This window comes from Puma concolor, chromosome C1 (assembly GCF_028749965.1).
Source record: "Puma concolor isolate L17-30 chromosome C1, mPumCon1.1.hap2, whole genome shotgun sequence".
Classification (NCBI taxonomy): Eukaryota; Metazoa; Chordata; class Mammalia; order Carnivora; family Felidae; genus Puma; species Puma concolor.
Window position 1 is genome coordinate 197006572 of NC_141674.1, and position 23630 is coordinate 197030201.

The window sequence follows — 23630 nt, forward strand, 5'->3', positions numbered from 1 at the left end:
ACTATTCCAATTCAATACACCCTAATTTTCAAGACATTTAAAAACGTCATAGCATGCTATTGGTCTAGCCGTTTGAATATTGAGCAAAAGTTAAAGCTGTTTTGGGCTCACCAAGAAAATATTCTGCGAATCAGCTTGTGAGCTTGAAACATGCACTCTGCAAGTTTAGCTTGATAAAGCTGTTTTGGAAATCTCACCGGGTGAATTGAGGGGGCACCTATGGAGAGGTAGTTTTCAACCCCATTCCAAAATTCTATCACTTGTGATTCATTATTCCATGTTGCCGTTGCTCTTCTTGGGTGTCCCCTTTACATAATGAAAACTCTCTGGGGTGGGGATTCTATGTCGAGTAGTAATGATTGAGTTAGTCTTGTGACAGATAGCTGTTTTGTTGTTTCTTTTTTTTTTTTCCACCAGAACTGAGCACAGAATTAATTTACTGTCCTTTTTTATGCACAAGGCCAATTCTATCAATCAGTCTTCCTTTTTTCTTTTTTTCTTTCTTTTTATTTGCTTGTTGGTAAGAGTCCAATTTTATTTGGTGAGTGGGGGAGGGAAGACTTTGCATGTTTGCTGGAGATGTCTTTATATGCTCTCTTGGACTCTTTTCGTGGAAAAGAATAAGAGGAATTATGCATATTTCAGCAATAGAAAAGACTGCATTGCTGAATGTGGACAAAACAAATGCAAATTTATTTCATCCCTAATAGAAATGTGAGGAATCTAAATGGTTTCTTTTTTTGTTTGTTTAATACCATTATTTATAGTTTTCATTTGAAGCAATATAGCAACCTTTAAAGAATTGACTGATATTCTGTATAAGAAGAAATAAAAATAAATCATTCAAGACAAGGGAAAAAATAGAAAAACATGACCAAAGGAGCTAAAGACAAATATATTACTTCTGGTTATCTTTGGACTTGGAGGACTTGCATTTTTGCTAGTCCATAGTCATAATTACAGGTGTGATGGCTCTTTTAAGGCATGTTTCTTTAAGTGTGTCTGGACTGCTGCTATTCAGGGTTAGGATTTAGTCATTTAAGTTAGTGTGGTTGTTGATGTAGTACCATAATATGGGTTTTGCTTCAAATAGTTATTGCAATAATAAAGAAATGTCTTACTGAAGATCTGTTTATTCTTAATTTTTCTTTTATTGCTATCTCACAATTATAGGAAAATGCCCTAGCAAGTATCTAGAAAAATCTAAGGGTAAAAATTGGCTTAATGTGATGTGTACAGCATTTCTCCGTGTAACTCAAGCTTCATACTTACATTTTAAGCAAAATTGCAGGTCACAGAGCAGATGGGTAGCCTTTCACCATGCAGGTAAACATTAATATGATTTATCTTTCACAAAACTCACAATTAAATATATTTATTTCAAAAGAACATCATGCATAGTTCTAACTTAGAAAGTAGCTTATTTATCAAGCACTTCCACTTTGAGGCTGAATGCACACTTGCACGTAAACAAATGAGCAATTGGTTTAGGAACATAATCTTGGCAAGAAAAGTGAAAATATCTGTTTCCAAAGCAAATAGCAACAAACAAATTATTCTTCTCTTTTGTCTCAAAATGTTTTCTTTTTTGCAATAACTAAAGATAAACACCAGAAAGTTGGGTGTTTTCAAAAGCCCTAGGAGCTCAGCAGTCATCTCTTGGGGAAGGCCTTTGCAGACTTCTCCAGTGCTGTGGGACCATTTCCCCCAAGCCACAGCCTTCTCGTCTCTACATTCCTCGATGGCACCTCTCACCGTGCAGACACATCTATGGCTATTTGTTTGCCTTCTAATATACTCTTACCTCTCTGAATGTAGAGATTTGATACTTTATCACTCCATCATTAAAGTAGGTAGCACAGAGCCCTAGACACAGCACATGTTCACTAAGTGTTAAAGCACACATGTAAGGATGACAACGAATGACATTGCCCTACCTTCACCATTCATGATTTCCTCCTAATTACAAATCCTCCATATGTTTTCTATACCTGCCATGCTGATCACTGTCTCAAATCATTGCAGATGCAGTTGCCCTTGCCTATAGTACATCTGTCAACTCTTTCATCCATATGAAGCTGAACTTTCTTTATGGCTCTGTTCTCATCCCTCTACTGCCGTAGTATTTCTCAACTACATTCGCTCACACTGTTATCTCTTTTCTCTGACCTCACATTGCACCACATAGCTTATCTCTCCATAAAATGTCTCAAATCACTCTATCATTCCATTATCTCAAATATTGTTTTGTATCTTCATGAGCAGCACTGTCTAGTAGAAATTTCTGTGATGATGAAATATTCTGTAATCTGCACCATCCAATGCAGTCACCACAAGCCATGTATAGCTATTGAACACTTGAAATTTGGCTAGTGCAATTGTGAATCTAAATGTTAATTAAAAAAATTTTAATTAATTACATTGGAATTAAACATTCACATGTGGCTAGTTGCCACCATATTGGACAGCATAGTTATGGAACATGAAGCACAATGCGTGGCACACATAGCAAGTGACTGCTAATAATCAGATTATAATCAAGAATTTGACAGGAAAATGTGTTGCTCTGGGAGAATGTTTATCAAATACTTGGGAAGATTAAAAAATCAAAATGAGAATAGAAAAAGGAGACATTAAATTTATTGGGAGAAATAATTAATTAACTTGAGATACAGAAGGAAATTTAAGGGCCAAAGAAAAAGCAAATTGAGTAGAACGAAACATAGCTTCAAAAATCCAAACTAATACTGATATCCAACAGCCAGAGAAATAGCTATTAAATATATGAGCTTGATTCTCTCTTCTCTAATCTAAACTCAGAATATAATTAATTAAAGAAGATTGAAGAATAGAATGAACAAAATTCAGTAGATTTAATTCAACTGCATGCTATTAGCAGAATTTCAGTGAAAATGTTTTATTTATTATTACATCTTCTGAGAACACACCATTATATTTTAATTTCATTGTATTGACTATAAAAATGTTATAATTGAATTTTATTGTATTGACTGTTGCTTGAAATAGCTGGTCCATAGCTACTTAGTTATACTTTTATAGAACTATTTTATTCTTCTGTGCCTTGGTTCTTTACAAGTTATTTTTTGTACACTTTGAATTATAGTTATAAGGTGATTTCAATAACTCTGTCTCTTCTATAAAAGCTATAGAAGTCCAGTTTCCCTTTTCCATTTAATAAATATTTGTTGAATGCTGTCTGGGGGCCAGTCTACAGATCAGTGGGAATGATATGGTAAATGAGCCAAACGTATTCTTTGTCATTGTGGAATGTGAATCTAGCATAAAAAAAAAATTTGGATGGTGAATAAAAGCTAACAGACATAAAAAATATTGGTGACATTGATATGCTAAACAGTATGGTTCCAACTATGCTCCTGGCTCCAAGCAAATCAATCAGTGAAGAGTCCAGAAAGATCAGTGGGTGAGGGCAAACTGAGAAGTCTTCATGGATGAAACTTGGCTTTAGTTTACCTATAAAGACTGGCTGGGAGTTGGAGAGCAGTTGGGTAGATAAAAGGAATGTCAAAGGCATTCGAGGTGAGAGAAACAATACAAATACAGTCTATACTATGGAAATGAGCATCAGGAAAGTGAGGAGACAAATCTAACTTGAATGGGAAATAATCATAAAACCAGAGAACTATCTTGTCAACATAGATATATGATATTAGTAAAGAGAGGCAGTTTATGGAAAGGATACCCAGTCTGATGCAATGTTGGATGCCCAGGTATACATGGGTTCTCAAAGATCCTATACATGGAGACCTGGAGCATCATTCAGACATTAGAGAAGGAGATACAGATTTGGGAATTATTAACTACTTATGTTGCTTGAGCCAGTGGCAGTGGTTAAGTTTAGAGGGAGAGAGAAGGTAGCCAGGCCTTTGGTCTTAAATCAGGAAACAAAAGATAGGAACTTGCGCGGTGGGTACCAAAAAACCAAAAAAACAGTAAGTCATTTTTGTGAGTAATATGAGTAATAAAGTTGGGTGAGAAGCAACTTACCCGAGCCAGAGGAAGACATCTTTAAAGAATGGAACATTAAGCAGGTCATATGCTGACAGGTTAAGGAGATGAAACTTGAGAAAAGCCTCTTGGACTTAGTAAGAGGAAGGTCCATGATTATTCTGAAAGAGGAAAGTCATTAAGACAGAAAATGCAGAAGCGATTTCCAGGAAGTAAGAAGAGAAGAGGGTGCATGGGTGTGAAAGTAGGAAACCACATGTCTGAAAAGGTGAAAATATCATTGAAAATACTAGATTTCATAGAGGCTGGAAGATTTAGTGGGTTATTTATTTGTGTATGTTTAAAAGATCTCAACACTTTGAAGATGGAAAATAAGGAGACTTTGGTGTTTTTGAAATTGAACAGTTCACTAGTCCTTACTGTGTTTGTTCTAAACTTGAATCTCTCTTTTTCATTAACTCCTAGTGAGTCCATTACAGAAGAAACCCTGAAAAAGGCAAAGGAGATTGGGTTCTCAGACAAGCAGATTTCAAAATGCCTCGGGCTGACTGAGGCCCAGACAAGGGAGCTGAGGCTAAAGAAAAACATCCACCCTTGGGTTAAACAGGTAAAGGAATTTCCCTTTCCTCACAGGGTGAAATGTAGGCACCCACTCATAGAGCCATTGCCGGTATAAAGAGGGGTGGAATTCAAAAGTGATTCTACTTGTCCAGTCAATGCCCATGATGCCACCAGTTTTATTCAGCACAGTTTGATATAAGCTTAAAGGGGAAAGGTTGAAGGGGCACTGGGACGCAAAGGTAGGACTGAGTACATGGTTTTCTCTGCCTAAATGAAAAAAAAAATCAAAGTGACCTCTCCTTTACTTTTTGACCTCTGTGCAGATATATCTGCAATAAGATAAATCCTTAGTGTAATAGAAGGACTTGAAATACCCTAGCATGGTGGCTGACCTCTTGAAAAGAATAGTTATCTCTTTTGGCACTAACTTTTTACAGGGTAATACTTTATTTTAAGTGCCCCATCATTATGGTTCATTTAGTATTCATTGTGATAGGGTTGGGCATAATGAGCTCATCTAGTATTCATGACAATCATACAAGAACTTTCATAGGTGTACCGTTGTGATTTTTTTTTTTTTTTTTTTTTTTTGGACTACAGTGGAAGGATGCCTTGGCTTAAAGTACCACCAGCTGGTTTTTGTCCTTTAAAATCATTGACTTTTCTCCATGTGTTCGGGGGCGGGGGGCGGAGGGGCACATGCCTTTGGTCTCAGGCTTGATGCAGAATATTTCCTATTCAGCAATTATCTTTCCTCCTTCTCACCTGCCTTACACTAGCTTGCCCTGTTGGCCCTGAATTCTTGCTCACTAAGCTAAGCTCCTGGCCTTTGAGAACTGAATTGATTTACTTTTTCAAAATATGTTCAATGAGACCTTGTCCCCTTCCCCTCTTCCCCATGCTTTATGGTATTTATGTCATTCCATTGCTCAGTGCCATTGGTAACTTAAATTCTATGCATTCATTTGCAGACCCAAAACATTCTTACATATAGGTCATTTTGCTCTGATTTGAGCTGCTTTAGATAGTTGTCTGGGTAAGTCTTCCTGGTAACTAGTTGACTATATAACGATTGTGTTATGTATGTGAGAAATACTACTGTAATGAATCAATGATGCTCTGGGTGTGTATTGTCATTTATTGCTCAAATGATAACTAGATTACATCATTGTTCCTCCACCCCACCTCATTTTCAGAATTAGAAAGTAATTGAATTGTACTTACCTTTTTTATTGTTTTTATATTTGACAATAAGAGGCCTTAAAGGAATACGAATGCAGCGCAAATTGTTTTACTCTTGAAAAAATATAACAAAGGGACTAAAATCCCTATTTATTTATGTAATTATTTATTTATTTATATTTTCTTGCAGATTGATACACTGGCTGCAGAATACCCATCAGTAACAAACTACCTCTATGTTACCTACAATGGTCAGGTAGGAACTGCCAAATTGCTGTATGTAGAAAGCTCCAGATTTAGTAAATGATCACCATGGGGAATATACATTTTCGTGTTTTTGGTTATCTAGTAATCTAGGTAATAAAAATGACATTATGTAGGTCAGATGTGATAATGTATTTCTATACTGACTTTTCAGAACTGCCTTAAAATGGTGAAATCAAACAAATACAACTAGAATAAGGACAATGGTTACATGAACATACAATTGTGGTGTGTTCTCGTGGCTATTTAATTAAAATATATTGAACTTATATTTTGTGAATAAGTAGAGTTTATACTTTATGCTTATGGATTCCCAGAGACTAATACAGTGCACACATCAATAAGAGAAAGGATGAGAAAGATACATTCAGTGACAGGACAAAGAGTTTAATTAGATTGAAGAATAACACATAATAATTTCTATGTCTTTTTTTTTCTCCTCAGGAGCATGATATCGATTTCGATGACCATGGAATGATGGTGTTAGGCTGTGGTCCATATCATATTGGTAAAGTGATAACTTATATTTACATAGGACTTTACAGTTTATGTTGTACTTTTCACACATGTTAATTCTATTATTCCAAGAACTATGTATAATAGATGACGTTATAATAAGTATTTTGCAATTTCAGAAACTGAGGTTCAGACAGGTAAAGCCCAAGTTTATTTAGCTATTAAGTGATAGAAGTCGTACTCAATTGCAGGTCTCAACTATAATTCCTTCTTCCTTTTCATTATGTCACCCTTTTACGTTTTTATCCTCATGAACGAAATTGAGCCTCTCACTGGGGTTGGGGAATGAATTGCACTTTGACATTTCCTCATCTGGCATAGTTTTACACAAAGATCTATATTTGCTCAAGAACTTTATACATCAACCAGAAATTACATTTGTAGATGAGATATGTGAATATATGACGTCTGTTGATATCAAATGCCAAGAGCTTTTCTCATTGGTTCATAGGCAGAGCATTATAGAATTTAATTAAAACATTCCCACTGGAAATTCTTACATCTCACCCAACACTTAAAATTAGACATTTAATAATGAGATAATAATAATAATTTACAGTTACAAAGTGTATGTTTAAATAGACATGATATTTCTCAAGCGTACTTAATATTTAGTCTCTGCAGATTATTCTAGTATGGAAATGATAAAATGTATAATTTAAAATGTATGTAGTCTTATTCTGTTACTTTAAACATAGTTTGTTTTAGTTTTTTGTAAGTAATTAAGTGCTTCTGGATATACTACTTTAGCAATTTTTGGCCAAATCTTGAAGTAGTTCAAAAGTGTTTATTACTTTACTACCTTAGTTTCCTATGGCTAAATGGCATGAACACTTCCATCAGGATCTACCCTTCTCTTTTCTAGACCTTTCTTTCTTCCTATTCAAATTTTACCTTATTTATGTGACAATTCTGCATTACCTTAGGACCCAGGGCAGACTAGCTGAGCTGATAATCAAGTGTATACTTAATTGATAGTGAAAATTAGCATGCTACTATATTTGGATAAGTTACTGTTCTGACAAGAGTTTTTAGGAGACAAAATCCTAATGCAAAGGATTAGTACAAATCCCAGAACTTTCAGTTCTATGCATCCCAGTAGAGGTGATATTTTGAGGTATTTAGGCCATTATTGTACTTTGAATTACTTTTTAGAAGGTCACTCACTCTGCATGGGGTGGCCTTGCCAAGCTTAAAAGGATATGCTTGGAAAGGACAGGATTTTCCAATCAATCAAGATATGTCAGAACTACAAGGCACTTCAGGGATCATTTGGTTTAGCCCTCAGATAGCAGAGCAAGTGGAATAACTAAAACAAGAACTCAAGTATTCCAATCACTAGCTTAAATATTTTTGTGTACTGAGGTCAGTTTGTTCACTTTGAGTTTATTTTTTAATTTCCCTTTTTTTTTCTTTTGAGAGAGAGAGAGTGAGCACATAAGTGGGGGGGGGGGTGGTGGTGGGAGAGAGAGAATCCCAAGCAGGCTCTGGATCAGAAACCCACAGACCATGAGATCATGATCTGAGCTCAAACCCAGGGTTGGATGCTCAACCAACTGAGCCACCCAGGTGCCTCAAAAGGGTTTTTGTTTTTTTATCATTAGAATTATCTCCCACTAACTTTGACGTTCTGAATGTTTCAAATATGGAGATTACCTAATGGAGAACTTAGCATATAAAACAAGCCAACATGTCATTGTTGTTTAATTAGTCCCTGTTTTTCCTACTATTAATGTAGTGTGCATAATGGATCTGAAATTTACATTTTGAAATTTTAAAAAATTGTATCGAAAGGGCATTCGCTTCCTAGACTTGGACTGACCGGCAATATGTTTCTCTGCTCTTTGTGTTGTAACTTCACGTTTCTCTTACCCCTTTTTCAATCTCACCGTCTCTGCAGGCAGCAGTGTGGAATTTGATTGGTGTGCTGTCTCCAGCATCCGCACACTGCGTCAACTTGGCAAGAAGACAGTAGTGGTGAATTGCAACCCTGAGACCGTGAGCACAGACTTTGATGAGTGTGACAAACTGTACTTTGAAGAGTTATCTTTGGAGAGAATCCTAGATATCTACCATCAGGAGGTAAAAAGAGGGGGAAAAAAAAGAAACAAAGAAAGACAGAGAGAGAAAGGAAAGAAAAAAAGGAAGAAAAATATATGCAGTGCATACTTTATAGATGTATATATATATATATACATATGTATATACGTATACATACATATATATATACACATATGTATATACGTATACATATATACATATACACACACACACACATACACACACACACACACACACACACATATATATATATATATATATATATATATATATATATGTAGATTTAAGTTATAATTCCCCTTAGGAGAAAGAGCTGCCGTGTCTTCCACTGACTAATTTTGTAGCGAAACTCTAAAAAAATTATCCCAGCCTTAGAGTCTTGAGGCCCTGGCACAGAGTGATTATTTTTTTCTTTCTAAGCATTCCAACTAGATTGAAAACTCTTTTGGTAACATGTGCCAAACACATATTAACTACTACAAAACAACCCTCCAAAATATTTTGCAGAATGATTTCACTGGTCATCTAGACACACAATAAGCAGCCTCCCTCTAGTTCATGTGTTGTTGTGGTTCACTAATGAGTGGTCCCCAGAGGAGAAAAGTCAGCTGTTCACAAAGGACCGGTTAATTCTTTGTGCCATGAGATGAAGCCATCAGTCTTCGGTTTAAGATCCATGAGTTCATTCTGAATGATTTTGGTACTTTTATAGCTTTCTCTGATAGTTGCTCTTCCTCTCTCCCTCTGATATTACTGAGAATATCTTCACTGTGAATTCCTATGATCGCAGGTTACTATAAGTCTATAGAAAAAGTTAATCAAATTATTTTACAGTTAAGAAATAACTATTGGAAGATTTGAGTGATGTCCAGTGATTGTTCCTTTTGATGTTATTACAGTTAAATTCCCTGCTATATAGAATCATTCCCATGTATATTCATACAGTTACTGAGAAAAAAAAAATACTGAGGGCCATAGTACTTAAATTCAAGTTTTGACTTGACAATTCATTGACTTGTGGAAATTTCTTCAATTCTGTGTTTCATCTTTTTTTGGTGTTGTTAATGAACCACATGAGTGTTAAGTATGTGCTACATGCAGGTTCTGTGAAGATAACAAGGTTTGTGGTTGGAGTCACATTGTAAAGTATAGAGTTCGGTGCCAGAACATATGATGATTTTATTACATTAAACAAAAATAGACAAACTAAGGATGGATATATCATCACAGTTGTCTATTTGAGGCCAAGTATACTAATCTTTTCACATGATGAAATTGAACCATTAGGTAGAGTATGCACAATTTTTGTTTTTCTCTCTGACATTTTTTTTTTTCTAACAATTTCTTAAGATTCATTTCAGGTGGGGATCAAAGCAAGTGCATTCTACAAATATATCTTGAGTACCTTTTAGTGTACTAGGTTGAGTACTTGAATACTAGGTTCAGAAGGGCAGAGAGCTATAAAACCAAATCCCTACCTTCAAGACATTAGAATAAAACTAGGCCCCATAACATAAATATGTGAAAAATTACATAATTGTTTGAAAATATTAACAAGGATTATAGGAATCACAGCAGGCATTTTACACATAATTAATTATTTCACCATGAAATGTTTTAAGGAAAGATTAAAAAATTCTACAACTGCCTTTGGATACAGTTATACATGGATATTAATGAGATCCTTTTACAATAACTGAATTCAGTATGATGGTAAAAGATAAATTAGCCCTTCTTTGAAGCTAATTGGCATTTATAGTGGTACTCTATATTTTTAAATTTTGTATTGGAGAATATAAGAACAACATTCCATTGATGTATTTGTTAGAGTATCCCACAGGAAATGTTTTATTATTGTATACACATATCATACATACATAAACATATGTCTCCTTGTATGAGGTTGTTGTGTATATCCTCACAATCTCTAGGAGACAGACTGCTGTAATCCAAACTTGGATGCCCCTAGTGATGCTGAAGGTACTGAGACATTCAGTAGTAAATCTGCAGAAAATTGGAAGCACATCTAAACTTATTCAAAGCACACATTTGAGTCACTTTAGAAGGACGATAGGCTTTCCAAGGGTACATAGTTGTATAGGATAATAAAAAGTATGATGAGTCTCCTGGTTCAGGTCTCTTGGTCTAGTTCAGGACCGAGGCTATTTCCATGGCAACAAGGAAGCACTTCTAAAGAAAACATAAAGGGGAGTCAGAAAAGTGACATGCCCTGTGAGTAAAGCAGGCTGGTTCAGTCTATAGGGCATGCACCCTTGATCTCAGGGTCATGAGTTCAAACCCCATGTTGTGTATGGAGCCTACTTAAAAAAACAAAAACAAAAACAAACACAAAAAGGAAAGAAGTCTTGATGAGAGGTGGAGTGAGAAGAGATTTTAGGTGTGCTAAAATCTCCTTCCTACTTGTTCTTATTTTTTTAATAGAAAATGTTACAGTGATGTATTCTTTTGGCTGCAGACGTTTTTTATACTTTATAAAAAGCAGCCCTTTAAACTTAAGTCATTTATTCCTTGTGATTGTGTCCATGGGTTCTGCTCCCTGAGAAGGAATCTGCATTTTGATTTTTTTTTAAATTTGGGTGTTGAGTGTGGGGAAGGGTCCAGAAAGTGAGAAGTTGGAGTCTGCTATCTACGAGGGTTGGATTTGATAGATGGTATTTTGCCTAGTTCACAGCTTTGGTTAGGACATTCCTTATAAGGGAAAGGATGTTCTCAAGTTTTTTTTGAGGTACACGAGTTGAAAATTATTACATTGTTTATAGAAGTTGCAACACAGTGCTTCTCTTTTATTAGATCTATTATTAAATCTTTTTCTCAGGGATGAACTATGTAATAATCTTCACAGGCTACAGCAATGAATAAGAATCACATAGATCCTGTCTAAACTTCACATTCCCTTTTTTCCTTTGAAAACTCATTGTTTGAAAAGTTATATAAATGAACATTAATTTTATTCTACATCCCAGCCCTATGTAAGACCCATTTCTCATTTTTTTTATTTGTTCATTAAAAACCAGATTGAGGGGCGCCTGGGTGGCGCAGTCGGTTGAGCGTCCGACTTCAGCCAGGTCACGATCTCGCGGTCCGTGAGTTCGAGCCCCGCGTCGGGCTCTGGGCTGATGGCTCAGAGCCTGGAGCCTGTTTCCGATTCTGTGTCTCCCTCTCTCTCTGCCCCTCTCCCGTTCATGCTCTGTCTCTCTCTGTCCCAAAAATAAATAAATGTTGAAAAAAAAATTTTTTAAAAACCAGATTGAGTCTAAAATTTCCAGGCAATATTCCTGACACCTTACGATATTGCTATCTAGTTTGAGTCCTGCTTAAGTAATTTTTCTTGCTTTTACAATGAATAACTTATTTGATCATACCCCATAAAAATGTACTCTGATTAATGAGAAAATTGTTCTGTTTTTAACACCTAATACTATATGAATATATATACAATGGTACCTCTGTAGCACAACTTGAGTTAAATGAATGAATGACAGACATTAATTAATTATAGACAAAACCCATTAGGCAATGAGTGACTCTAAATAGAACTGGGTTTCATTCTTAGCATTTGATTTAACTGTTATTAAATGTAATCTTAAGGGTCTGCCTAAAGTGTTGAAAGTTTTTTACTAAAATGTGAATTCCAAAATAAGAAAGCATGATCAGTCTCATAGACAGATGTACAAAGAGTAGAGATTTATAAATTACAGATAATACATGAAATTACAAAAATCAGGACCATCTTTTAATGAGTTAAAAGATGAATGATGGAATGAATTAACATGAATGCTATTTCTGTTAGATACATTTTCTCTCCTGCATTCTGTCTATAATATAGCGTTTAATTGGCCCATAAAAATAAGGACCAACAAAAGTACTAAAAATATATTTGTGGCTTGAATATTGTTTCAGAAATATTCTTGTGTGGGGTTGCCCTAGCTTAGTGATGATCAAGTTTAAATAAAACAGAAAACTAAACTGAGTAAAAAGATACAAACAAATCTAGGTAGGATCAATGGAACTTTGGGACCCTACTAGAATTATTTTGGGGCTGGGGTATTTAGAAATCTGTGAAATATCTGAACTTTAAAATATTTTATTTCAGTGAGTTATTTAAAACTAATTTGGCTTAAACAGTTATGATAATAATGCCAATTTGCCCATGTGGGATACCAAGTTCTTCTCCCTGAGCCCCTGCTAGTTCTGTGCTTAGAGTTGGGGCCAATTTAAGATGGAATTCTTCCACAAAACTGTCTTTTATTAACTTTGTCCTACAAACATGTTCTCTTATACTGAATTCTTTTTGTTGTGTGGACAAAATGTCCACTTAACCATCAACTGCTACTCTAACACATTCTGTGGATATATTTGCCTTTCCGGTGATGATCTTTATGCAGACAAAGTTTTTCTACCACTTTCAAAAAGAGTGTTTTAGAAATAGCTCTCCTTGTATCCTCTAACTAATGAGGATAACTAATGAGGATAACAAAGAGGATAACCATCTTTGAAACCAGGTAGAAAAATAGAGCTAGCTTAAGATTTGAAGATTTGGTTTATTAGTTAGGCATAGCTACTTTAAAGTACGTAAAGAATTGAGTTCTAGTGCTGGCTTTGTATTTGGTAGATGTGAAATATGGGCAAGTCATTTCACCTTCGCTGAGCCTTAGTTTCTTGAGCTATAAAATGGGGAGAGCAGTATCTACCTCAGAGGGATAGAGTGGAGGTCGAAACAGATGGTCCAGGGCATATAGTAATATCCTTAATGAATAGTAGCAGTTTATTTTATTACTGTTTTGAATGTTGCTAATTTATTAAAAAATAAAAATCAATTTCGTACAACATTTTGAAAAATATTGGTGTATTTATTAATTAAAGACTTTTCACTCTAACTTTGAGCTCCCATTTAGTGCAATGGACTCTAATTTTTGCTCATAGGTTGGTACTTCTTTTTTTTTTTTTAATTTTAGAAATTATTTTGAAGTCTTTCAAATAAAAAACTTTTTGTATGCATTTAATCAAGGAATTAGTTTTTAAGCCTCTAAAATATTAACTCTGCTAATAAACTAAGAATAATAAGCAAATAAAAATATTATTATAGTACAAAGAATAAATCTTCTTAAAGGTTCTGCAAAGATGTATATTGAACATAAAAATGATAAAAGAAGCTTAAGTGCACTTATAAATATGCAGAACTGTGGATTATTGTTTTCCATACTGTTTACAATGCATTTAAGCACTCAATTGCACGGTATTTGCTTAGGCAGTAATATAATTTCTCTCATCAAAGAGAAATTAGCTTTATCCCTTTTAAGAGTATTTCAGACTGATTTCAAATAATGATAAAATACATTTGGTGCACATCTATTATTTCAGCAGTTCTAATATTCATTAGGTTATTAAAACAAATACAAATTATGTCAAGACAAATGGCCATTCAGATATAATAATATTTTCTAATATTAATAACAATGTAGTATTTATGCACTTATAATGTGTGAGGCCTTTAATGTTTATTATCTTATTTAACTTTTCTAGTGATCTTGTGAAGCTAACAGCTATTATTATTCTAATTTTACAGACATGAAGCCTGGACAGAGTTTCACAGAGGGAACTAAGATGGGAAGGGACTTTGAACTTTAAAAAAAAAAAAATCTTGATGTTTTGACTGCTCATAAGAGATTAAGGTTAAATATTCAGAGACTGCTTGTCAGGCAAATAGTAAGGAAACAGGAACTCAAATCAGTTTATTGGGTACTGTAGACAGGTGCCAAGGTGGCAGTAAAAGAGAGAGGGTGTACAAATGGGAGGTAAGATTTAGACTGGACTTTAGTGGAGAGATTATGTAGAGTTTAGATAAGGGAGAAGACAAAAGGAGAAAAGAAGCAAAGGCAGTGAAGGTTAAGTGGGGCAGAATGCTTGTGAGCAGGAGTGCACATAGTTGGGACATTGAGTAGGAGGTCTTCTTGGAGGGGAGGAGAATAATAACAGATAAAGCTGGAGAGTCTTATTTTTTAATGTTTTATATTTTATTTTATTTTATTTTATTTTATTTTATTTTATTTTATTTTATTTTATTTTATTTTATCTTATTATTGTCAAGTTAACTAACATACAGCGTAGTCTTGGCTTCGGGAGTAGAATCCCATGATTTCATCACTTACATACAACACCCAGTGCTCATGTCAACAAATGCCCTCCTCAATGCCCATCACCCATTTTCCCCACCCTCCTGCTCCCCAGCCCCATCAACCCTCAGTTTGTTCTCTGTATTTAAGAGTCTCTTACGGTTTGTCTCCCTCTCTGTATCTTATTTTTCCTTCCCTTCCCCTGTGGTCAAGCTGGAGAGTCTTAATTGTCCCGTTGATGGGGATGAGTTTACACTTTGTTCTTTAGGCAAAGGGAGACTATGGAGAAAGCAAGTATACGAGTAACTTGGTGAAGCAGTTTTGTAGGATAATTAATCTGAATGTGAAAGGCTGGGGTGGAGGGGAACAGGAGAAGTGAGTGTGAGAAGGAGAGATCTATGTCTATTTAGGAAATTACAACAGTAGTCCAAGGAACACTTGATTACAGTGTAAAGTACATGGTGAAAATATTAATTGGATAGATTTCCTTTCTCTAATTGTCATGCATGTAAATGTCACACATTCATGTATAGTTGTGTGGAAGTCTGATATGATAATCATGTGTAATTGTATGGAACTCTTCCATAGATTTAAGCATGTAAGTGCTTGGAAAGTAAGAACCAAGTTTATTTATCTCTGTAGCATAACTTAATATTATCCACTGATGGGAGAAATGCAAGTATCAAAGCATGGTAAGCATTTTCACTAAGGAAATGAAGGCAGTTGTTCAGTCACCGTGAAGTTGTTCCAGTGGCTGATATTGTGGGTGTCTTTTACAGGCATGCGGGGGCTGCATCATATCAGTTGGGGGTCAGATTCCAAACAACCTGGCAGTCCCTCTATACAAGAATGGTGTCAAGATCATGGGCACGAGCCCTCTGCAGATTGACAGGGCCGAGGATCGCTCTATCTTCTCAGCTGTCTTGGATGAGCTGAAGGTGGCTCAGGCACCCTGGAAAGCTGTGAACACTTTGGTAAGGAGAGAAACACATGTCTGTTTTAATGTTCGCTTTTGAAGAGTCGTAGCATGAATGTTAACTACTGCAGACATTAACTCCAGGACAGAGAGAAGACACTGGGCTTAGTGACTTTACTTTAAAGCTGGTATATTTCCATGATTGCGGTTAAATGTTGGTTACAAATTGGTAGGAGTATTCTCATTAAGATTCAGACAATGAAAAACATTCAAACTATTTTTGAACTGGATTTGATATATAGAATTAGAAACTAGGAATTTTATATATTTCGAATGCCCAATTTACATTTTAATGGTGTCTTTTGAGAGAAAGAATAAAAAGAGTCGTGTTACCACTTGTTCTAAAGATATCTTTCTGCAGAGCTATTGAATCTTTTAAACTATTTGTGCGTTTTGTTGTTGTTGTTTCTATCAATCAGAACGAGGCACTGGAATTTGCGAAGTCTGTGGGCTACCCCTGTTTGTTGAGACCTTCCTATGTTTTGAGGTAATATATCTTTCCCCCAAAGTAATGATTTAAAAATCAGGAGATACAGAACTGCATGCTGTATGCTGATTGCACTTGACTTTGATATGTGCAATCTGTAAATCCATCCACAATCCCCAAACCAACACGGCTGGATGGAGGACCTATGCACAGACCTTCAGTTTACTGCGTTTGTCTCGGAGTGACAGTGAGAGTCTATATCCTCCGTCTTAGAAGCCTGGCTTACGACATCTCCTTGCCAAATTGAGGGAGGATAGTTTCAATTAGCGAAGAGAACAATTAAAAAAAAAAAAAAACTAAAACTAAAAAGGAAAACCAGCCAGAACAAACCCGGGATATCTGTCTCCAATCTCTGTTTCCCAGTACACAGAAATGGCAGCTGGTCTCAGACTGTCGTCAACACCTCCTGATGGTGCCTCTGGTCTGAACTTTTGAGTTTTTGAGAGCACATTTTTTAAGAGATAAATTGTAATGGTGAGGGACATGGAAAGTGAGGATCTTTTATATTAAACTTTGAAACGAAGTTCTATCATCAAAGGAGAAGTTTTGAATTATCACTTCATCTCTTCAGATGTTACCACATGTAAGCACCTACTTCACTGAACAGGGGATAATAAGAGAAACACAATTTGCTGTGCACCATTTGAAAGTGTAAATGGAATTTGAGATGGGGTCCTTTAAAACAATGAAAAATTTAAAATGAGGTGGAAAACTGTCCTTTTTATTTAAATGACATTTTGTGTAAATCACAGTCAAATAATACTTCTTCATTGAGGTATTAATGCAAATTAATTTAAACACGCAGACATTTAAGGGAGGGTTGCAGAAAGCAGCTTTGACTACTGTGCTGCCTTTCTGATCTCTGCAATCTGTCTCTTTGTTCCAGTTTCCTACACTGTGAATTAGCAATGTTATTGCCTTAGCCTTCCTGTCTTAGACATTGAGAGCTCTTTATGCAAAATTTTGTAATAGAGTAGAAAAGGTAAAGAAAATGCTACTTTTTAAAAAGAAGTGGAAAGTAGTGTGTTTCTTCCTTATTCTTTCCCTTCTCTTATTCCTCCTTCTTTCCTGCCTTCCCATCTCACTTTGAAAATATCAAAATTCAGTGTAAATTGATGTCAGCGTTCTTTCTCAAGCAGTTAGTGAGAAGGACACAGTTGAATACCTTTCAGTCAGTTCCTGTACATTATATTTGCAAATGTTACTAAAAATTTTATTCTTTTGTAACCTGGTTGGTAGTAGAATGACCTGCTTTGACAGCAGACCTGTGGGTAAGATCAGCCATTGGCAATGACCTCTGAAGAAACGGGGAAAGAATAGCTAGATCCTGGGATGAATGTTGTTAACATTTAAGAATCTCCTGGGGCGCCTGGGTGACGCAGTCGGTTAAGCGTCCGACTTCAGCCAGGTCGCGATCTCGCGGTCCGTGAGTTCGAGCCCCGCGTCGGGCTCTGGGCTGATGGCTCAGAGCCTGGAGACTGTTTCTGATTCTGTGTCTCCCTCTCTCTCTGTCCCTCCCCCGTTCATGCTCTGTCTCTCTCTGTCCCAAAAATAAATAAACGTTGAAAAAAAAATTTTTTTAAGAATCTCCTGGAACCAGCAGAGTGAAAACACGGAATCAGAAAGGACAAACTTTGAGTTACTGCCATCTCTAGAGCTATGTGGTTCTCTTTGGACGTTATCACAGTTCGCACCCCCAACTTGGGTGACTCTTTTGTTGATCGTTCTGATGATTAAATGGAGTAAAGTCTTAATTTAGAAAAAAAGCAAGTTCTTACTCAGTCCAGACTGGAACTAGAGGTTGCCTGGAACTGTTCTGAGAAGCAATCAAGACCAGAATGCTTTATTTCCAAAGTGATGAAAGAAACTGACTTGTCCTCCTCTCATTTCCAGTGGGTCAGCCATGAACGTGGTATTCTCTGAGGATGAGATGAAAAAATTCCTGGAGGAGGCCACTAGAGTCTCACAGGTAGTGTCTGATTTCTTCCTGGTGACTTTTACTTCTGATAGTTGCTATCTTATTTCATAGGTTTTTCTTTTCACACTATGTTAGAGTGGTTTTCCCTTTTATTTCCTACCCACTAGTCTCCTATATGTGGAAATAAGAAAACTCAAATGCATTTAACTGTATTTAGATCCTTAGGGTTAGTGGAAGAAGAAGACCAGTGCATGTTTCATCGCAACATTTATATGGTTTTAGACTCCAGGAGTGAGCCTGGATAAACATTCTTGACTGTTCATAAGTCAGATGCTAGTCAAGTTATCCCTGGGGTTCCCAGCCTCAAGGACTGCCCGATCAAGCTCATTATCTATCAGTGAAGGCTTTCCTGATTTTTAATTCTCACACTTGGCGAAACTTTGCCTTAGTCAACCCTGCAATTTTATTATTTTTTTTAATTTTTAAAATGTTTATTTATTTTGAGAGAGTGAGTAGCGAGGGCAGAGAGAGAGGGAGAGAGACAATCCCAAGCAGGATTCCAGCGTGGAGCCTATCACAGGGCTCTATCCCACAAACTGTGAGATCATGACCTGAGCTGATATCAAGAGTCAGACCCTCAATCGACTGAGATACCCAGGTGCCCCAACCCTGCATTTTTAATAGTAAACCCCTTTGCTCACTTATTGATTTTTTTCATTTTGGTACATTCCATTTGCCAGTTAATAAAAATGTTTATAATTTTGTAGTGATTTAACTACTTTCCTCCACTGCCCTCAGCTTTTATTTTATCCCTTGGTATTACCTCGGTGTGATCTATTTGAGATTTACCCAGTAGGGTTATTGATCTGCAGACCTTGTACTGTGAAGGATAAAAGTAATATTTGCCTTTTAAAAGCTTTCAAAAGCTTGTTGGGTTTTAAAAAAAGAGAGAGAGAGAGAGAGCACAACTCATAGAGAAGAGTTTGATGTTTGTTAAGTAGAATTTGGAGGGAGCTGAAGAGTAAAGTCTGAAGCATTTCAAAGAGGAATAAAAGAACATGGTCTGTGCCTCCTCATGAAGCCAGACCTCATTTCTGCGTGGTGGTTGCCCCCCAAGGACATTGGAGCAGTAAAGAAAGTAGCTAAGGATAAAGGGTGAGAAAGACAAAGAGTGTAAAAAAAGAAAACCAAATAGATTTTGATTCAGTTTGAAAGTCGATGGCTGAGGAGGGAATCTCTCCAGTGGGCCAGTTTTCATTAATGTGCCTGGGAGCAAGACACAGTCTTCTTCTCTATTTCACTTCCTGCAAGGGTCCAGGCAAACTCCCCCTCTGAGAAACCAGTTACACCCAGCTGGTCTCATGTGAATGATAAGACAGTTGTCCTCTCTTTTCTGCCTGGAACACTGGATCTTGCAGGACCTCTATTCATAGAATATTTTAAATATATATATTTTACTGCTAGCATATGGATGGAACCCACACTGGACCAAAGTTTTATAATGGAGATGTCCTGACTGAGTACATTCTGGTTCAAGGATTCCCATCAAACTCCAGCAGAATCTGGAATACTCAGTTCAGTGACTCTGGAGTAAAGATAGATCCTATCAATCATTCATCTATTTATGTATTCATTCATGTTTACCACCTGCTATATAATGGCATTGTTCTCAGTATCAGAGGCTACATTCATACAAAGAGAGATACGGTCTGCTCTCACAGAGGACTCTCTTTACTAGGGACATGAAGCTTCAAATAATTAGAATTAAATATAATAAGTATTGATATAATAAAATACAAGATACTGAGGAAGAGTGTAAATGAGATACATCCCTAAAAAAGGGCTTTTTAAATTAATTTAAAATGGTTTATTTAGAATTAACTGGATGAAAGGTTTATATTGTGGGTGTAAATAGAAGAAAGTAGAATAAAGTAAAGGTTCAAAACTGAGAAAGAGCATGGGGTTTCTAGAAACTGTTAAAGGATTCAGTATATGGCTAGGACACCAAACATGGTAGAGGAGAAGATAGATTCGGTAGGGAGCAGATAAAGAGAACCTTGTCAGTTATACTGAGTTTGGATTTTAGTCGTAATTTCTGATTTTAGTCATACTAGAGTATGGAGAGTGAATTCTGGGGCAAGACTGAATTCACGGAAGAAGGTTAGGGGCTGTTGCTATAGTTCAGATTAGAGATGACAGTGCCTTGGATCAGAGTAATAATAGTAAAGATAAAGGGACATACGTACATTCTAGAAATATTGAGATGGTCATTGGAGGCAATTAGTGAATAGAAGGAAGTAGACGGTGAAAGAGTATCTGATAAAGGATGATTCCTGAGCTTCTGCCTTGACAACTGGATGGATGGTGGTACCATTTATTAAAATAAGAGAACATGGGAGAAGGAGAAATTTTAGAGAAGGAGATTATATATTTATTTTTTGACCTTTTGTATAAGGTGCCTATGAGAAATCTAAGTAGAGAAGCTTCAAAAGCAGTGGGTTATACAGATTTTACATCGAGAATCAACGTCATGGCTAGTGATAGAAATGTACATATAGTTTTGGAAATAAATATATCATTTTAGTCAGAGTCTCAAGAATGGAAGCAATCACCAAGGAGACAGTATAGAGGAAGAAGAATAGCTAAAGCAGAGACAAGAGGGATACCCGCATTTAAGGACTGACCAGAGAAAAAAGAACATGAAGGAGCCTGACAGAGAAGCAGGAAAAGGTAGTTTATGGAAATAAATGGAAGAAACTATTTTAAGAAGGCCAACAATGTATAGTGCTGCAGTAAAATAGAAATTTATTAAATTGTCTTTCCTGAGGTGTCTGGGTGGCTCAGTCAGTTAAGCATCTGACTCTTGTTTTTTTGGCTCAGGTCATGATCTCATGGTTCATGAGTTTGAGCCCCGAGTCAGACTACACTGACAGTGAGGAGCCTGCTTGGGGTTGTCTATCTCCCTCTCTCCCTGCCCCTCCCCCACTCATGCTGTCTCTGTCTCTCTCAAATAAATAAACTTAAAAAAAAACAGAAATTTTCTTCCTCAACATGGTGAGGACTATTTCATAGATTTGTTCAAATGTCCAGGATGGTGGATGCTATTATTCCCCCACTCAGATTCCTTTACCTGTGGAAGCACCTATCCCTAACAGTAGTGATAGCTGATAACACTTACCAGCTACACTTCTCTGGGTAACTATCCTCAGTCAGATGAGAGCTTCATCAACAAGGAGTCAAGATCCCTCACATCACCACCACCCTGAAAACACTAGACAGTGAGTGACCTTTGCCTCAAGATGGGACTTACTCTGTGTTGCAGTTCGTGTTCCAGAGCTCCCTAGGGGGTAAAGGCCAAATTCAGTCTCCACTGAGACCATAGATTTACTAGCTTCTTCCTGCTGCCCCATCCAGCTTCCCTTTCTCTCTCTCTTTCTTTCTCTTTCTTTCTCTCTTTCTTTCTCACTTTCCCTTTTTTTCTTTCTTTCTTTCTTTCTTTCTTTCTTTCTTTCTTTCTTTCTTTCTTTCTTTCTTTCTTTCCAAATGTTTATTTATTTTGAGAGAGACAGAGAGAGAGAGAGAGAGAGAGAGAGAGAGAGAGAGAGAGGGATGGGCAGAGAGAGAGGGAGAGAGAGAATCCTAAGCAAGGTCCATGCTATCAAAACAGAGCCTGAGGCAGGGCTCAATCTCATGAACTGCAAGATCATGACCTGAGCCAAAATCAAGAACTGGATGCTTAATCGACCGAGCCACCTAGGTGCACCCCCCCCCCCAATCCTGCTTTTCTAACTCCCTCCATAAATCACCTGAACAAGGATCCCTGTCTCAGGATTGGCTAGAGAAGCTAAGACAGCTGGTAAACTTTTCTTTCTTTCGATTATGCTATTATAGTCATAATACAGAAGAAATCCCATATAGTTCTTAACACAGCTCCAGCAAGCCTGCTGAGGGAAACTTTGGGTATTTAAAGAAGAGGGAACAGAGATGGAAAGAAATCTTTTTTGTTTTCTTGGCTAATAAACAGCTACATATCTAGTCAGCTTTTGAAGAAAATGAAGTATGGAAATTGGCCTCTTTAATAGAAGAGAGAATTTTATTTATGGCATAAAACATTGGTGGTTTCAAATTTTCCACAAAATTCCTTTTCATTTCAAGTGTTCTACTAAAGAACATGTATTACATTATATGAAATGTAATACATATGCATGAGATGAACTCTATGATAGTGGCCCAAAGGAGCTTGTGTTCAGAGGAAAAGAAGATGTTTGGAGAAGAGTGAGGGGAGGAGGTAGCATCTGAGTCAGGCCTTGAAGGAAGAGTTGAGGTTTGAAAGATGAAGCTGAGGAGAGAAGGTGGGGTGCACATGGAGAAGAGAGGCATGGAGACGGGTAACAGCAGGGTCTGGTAAGCAAACAAGTGGTGCAACTTGCGGGCGCTTGGGGCAAAGAGGAGAGGAGATACCTGAACCCTGGAGCTCCTCAGTCAACCTCTTCATTTCATCTGGAGAAAGCAAGCAGTTATCCAGGTGTGGAGGGCATCACTGCACTGTCATGAAAGAGCTGGGAATGGGGCATGAGAAGGGTCTAAAACAGTGGAGAAAGGAAGGACCTTTTAAGATTAATAAAGTGAAATGTTGCAAATGCCGCGTGTTAGAAATGGTTTAGAGCATGTCCGTTCCAAGTAACAGAGGCCACCTTTGACCTAACAAAACCTCAACAAAATAATGAGATTCTCCTAAGTTCTCTTGCAGTCTCCTGGAGAGAACTGATGTAGGACCTTACAGTGCTTGGAAAAGATGAGTGTAGAAGAGAGAAAGAACTTGAACCGATATATATATATTATATATATATGTTATATATATATATAATATATATAATATAAATATATATAAATATAATATATTATATATAATATAAATATATATAAATAATATATATAAAATTATAAATAAAATAGATATTCATAACTCTGGGAACAGAGATGGGACCCCCAGTGGACCCTCTCCTTGGCCCCCTCTTTTCTCTCACTCACTTAAAAGTCTATATTTGAAATTTCAGCCCTCACGTTCAATTCACTGAGTACTCAAAACTGAAGAAAGACCGTCTGCCTCACTGAAAGCAGAGAATGACCTTGTTCTTACTGAACAAACTGGCTAATGAGTTTGTGTAATGTGTTTGGCATTAAGATTTTTGCAAGTATTACCCTGGGATTTGCTTAAGGTATACAATTTTTACCTGACACTGTACACATACTGTCAGCTAAAGATTCTGCCCTTCTGTTTTCCTTGATGACAGGAACACCCAGTGGTGCTGACAAAGTTCATCGAGGGGGCCCGGGAAGTAGAAATGGACGCTGTTGGCAAAGATGGAAGAGTAAGTGTTTTATCCCTATATCCTAGATCCGTGCCTTCCCATCAGGTTTTGTTTTGTTTTGTTTTCTTTTCTTTTTTTCCTTAGCGGTTTTGAAACAACACAGATTAGAGGTCATTATTTCTACAAAACATGTCTCTAATAATAGTGGACAAGCTGCTCAGTCCAAAAAAAA

The 23630-nt window shown here is 36.6% G+C and overlaps 1 protein-coding gene across 1 annotated transcript in view; it reads left to right on the top strand.

Annotated features, from left to right (window-relative positions):
- The window catches only part of CPS1 (carbamoyl-phosphate synthase 1), a 128545-nt gene that overhangs the window by 79841 nt on the left and 25074 nt on the right, over nucleotides 1-23630 (top strand). The window contains exons 22-29 of the mRNA XM_086719534.1: nucleotides 4453-4594; nucleotides 5921-5986; nucleotides 6439-6502; nucleotides 8411-8592; nucleotides 15485-15679; nucleotides 16101-16168; nucleotides 18062-18137; nucleotides 23381-23458. Of these exons, the coding sequence (XP_086575660.1) occupies nucleotides 4453-4594; nucleotides 5921-5986; nucleotides 6439-6502; nucleotides 8411-8592; nucleotides 15485-15679; nucleotides 16101-16168; nucleotides 18062-18137; nucleotides 23381-23458 (871 nt within the window). The remainder of the gene's footprint in view (nucleotides 1-4452; nucleotides 4595-5920; nucleotides 5987-6438; nucleotides 6503-8410; nucleotides 8593-15484; nucleotides 15680-16100; nucleotides 16169-18061; nucleotides 18138-23380; nucleotides 23459-23630) is intronic.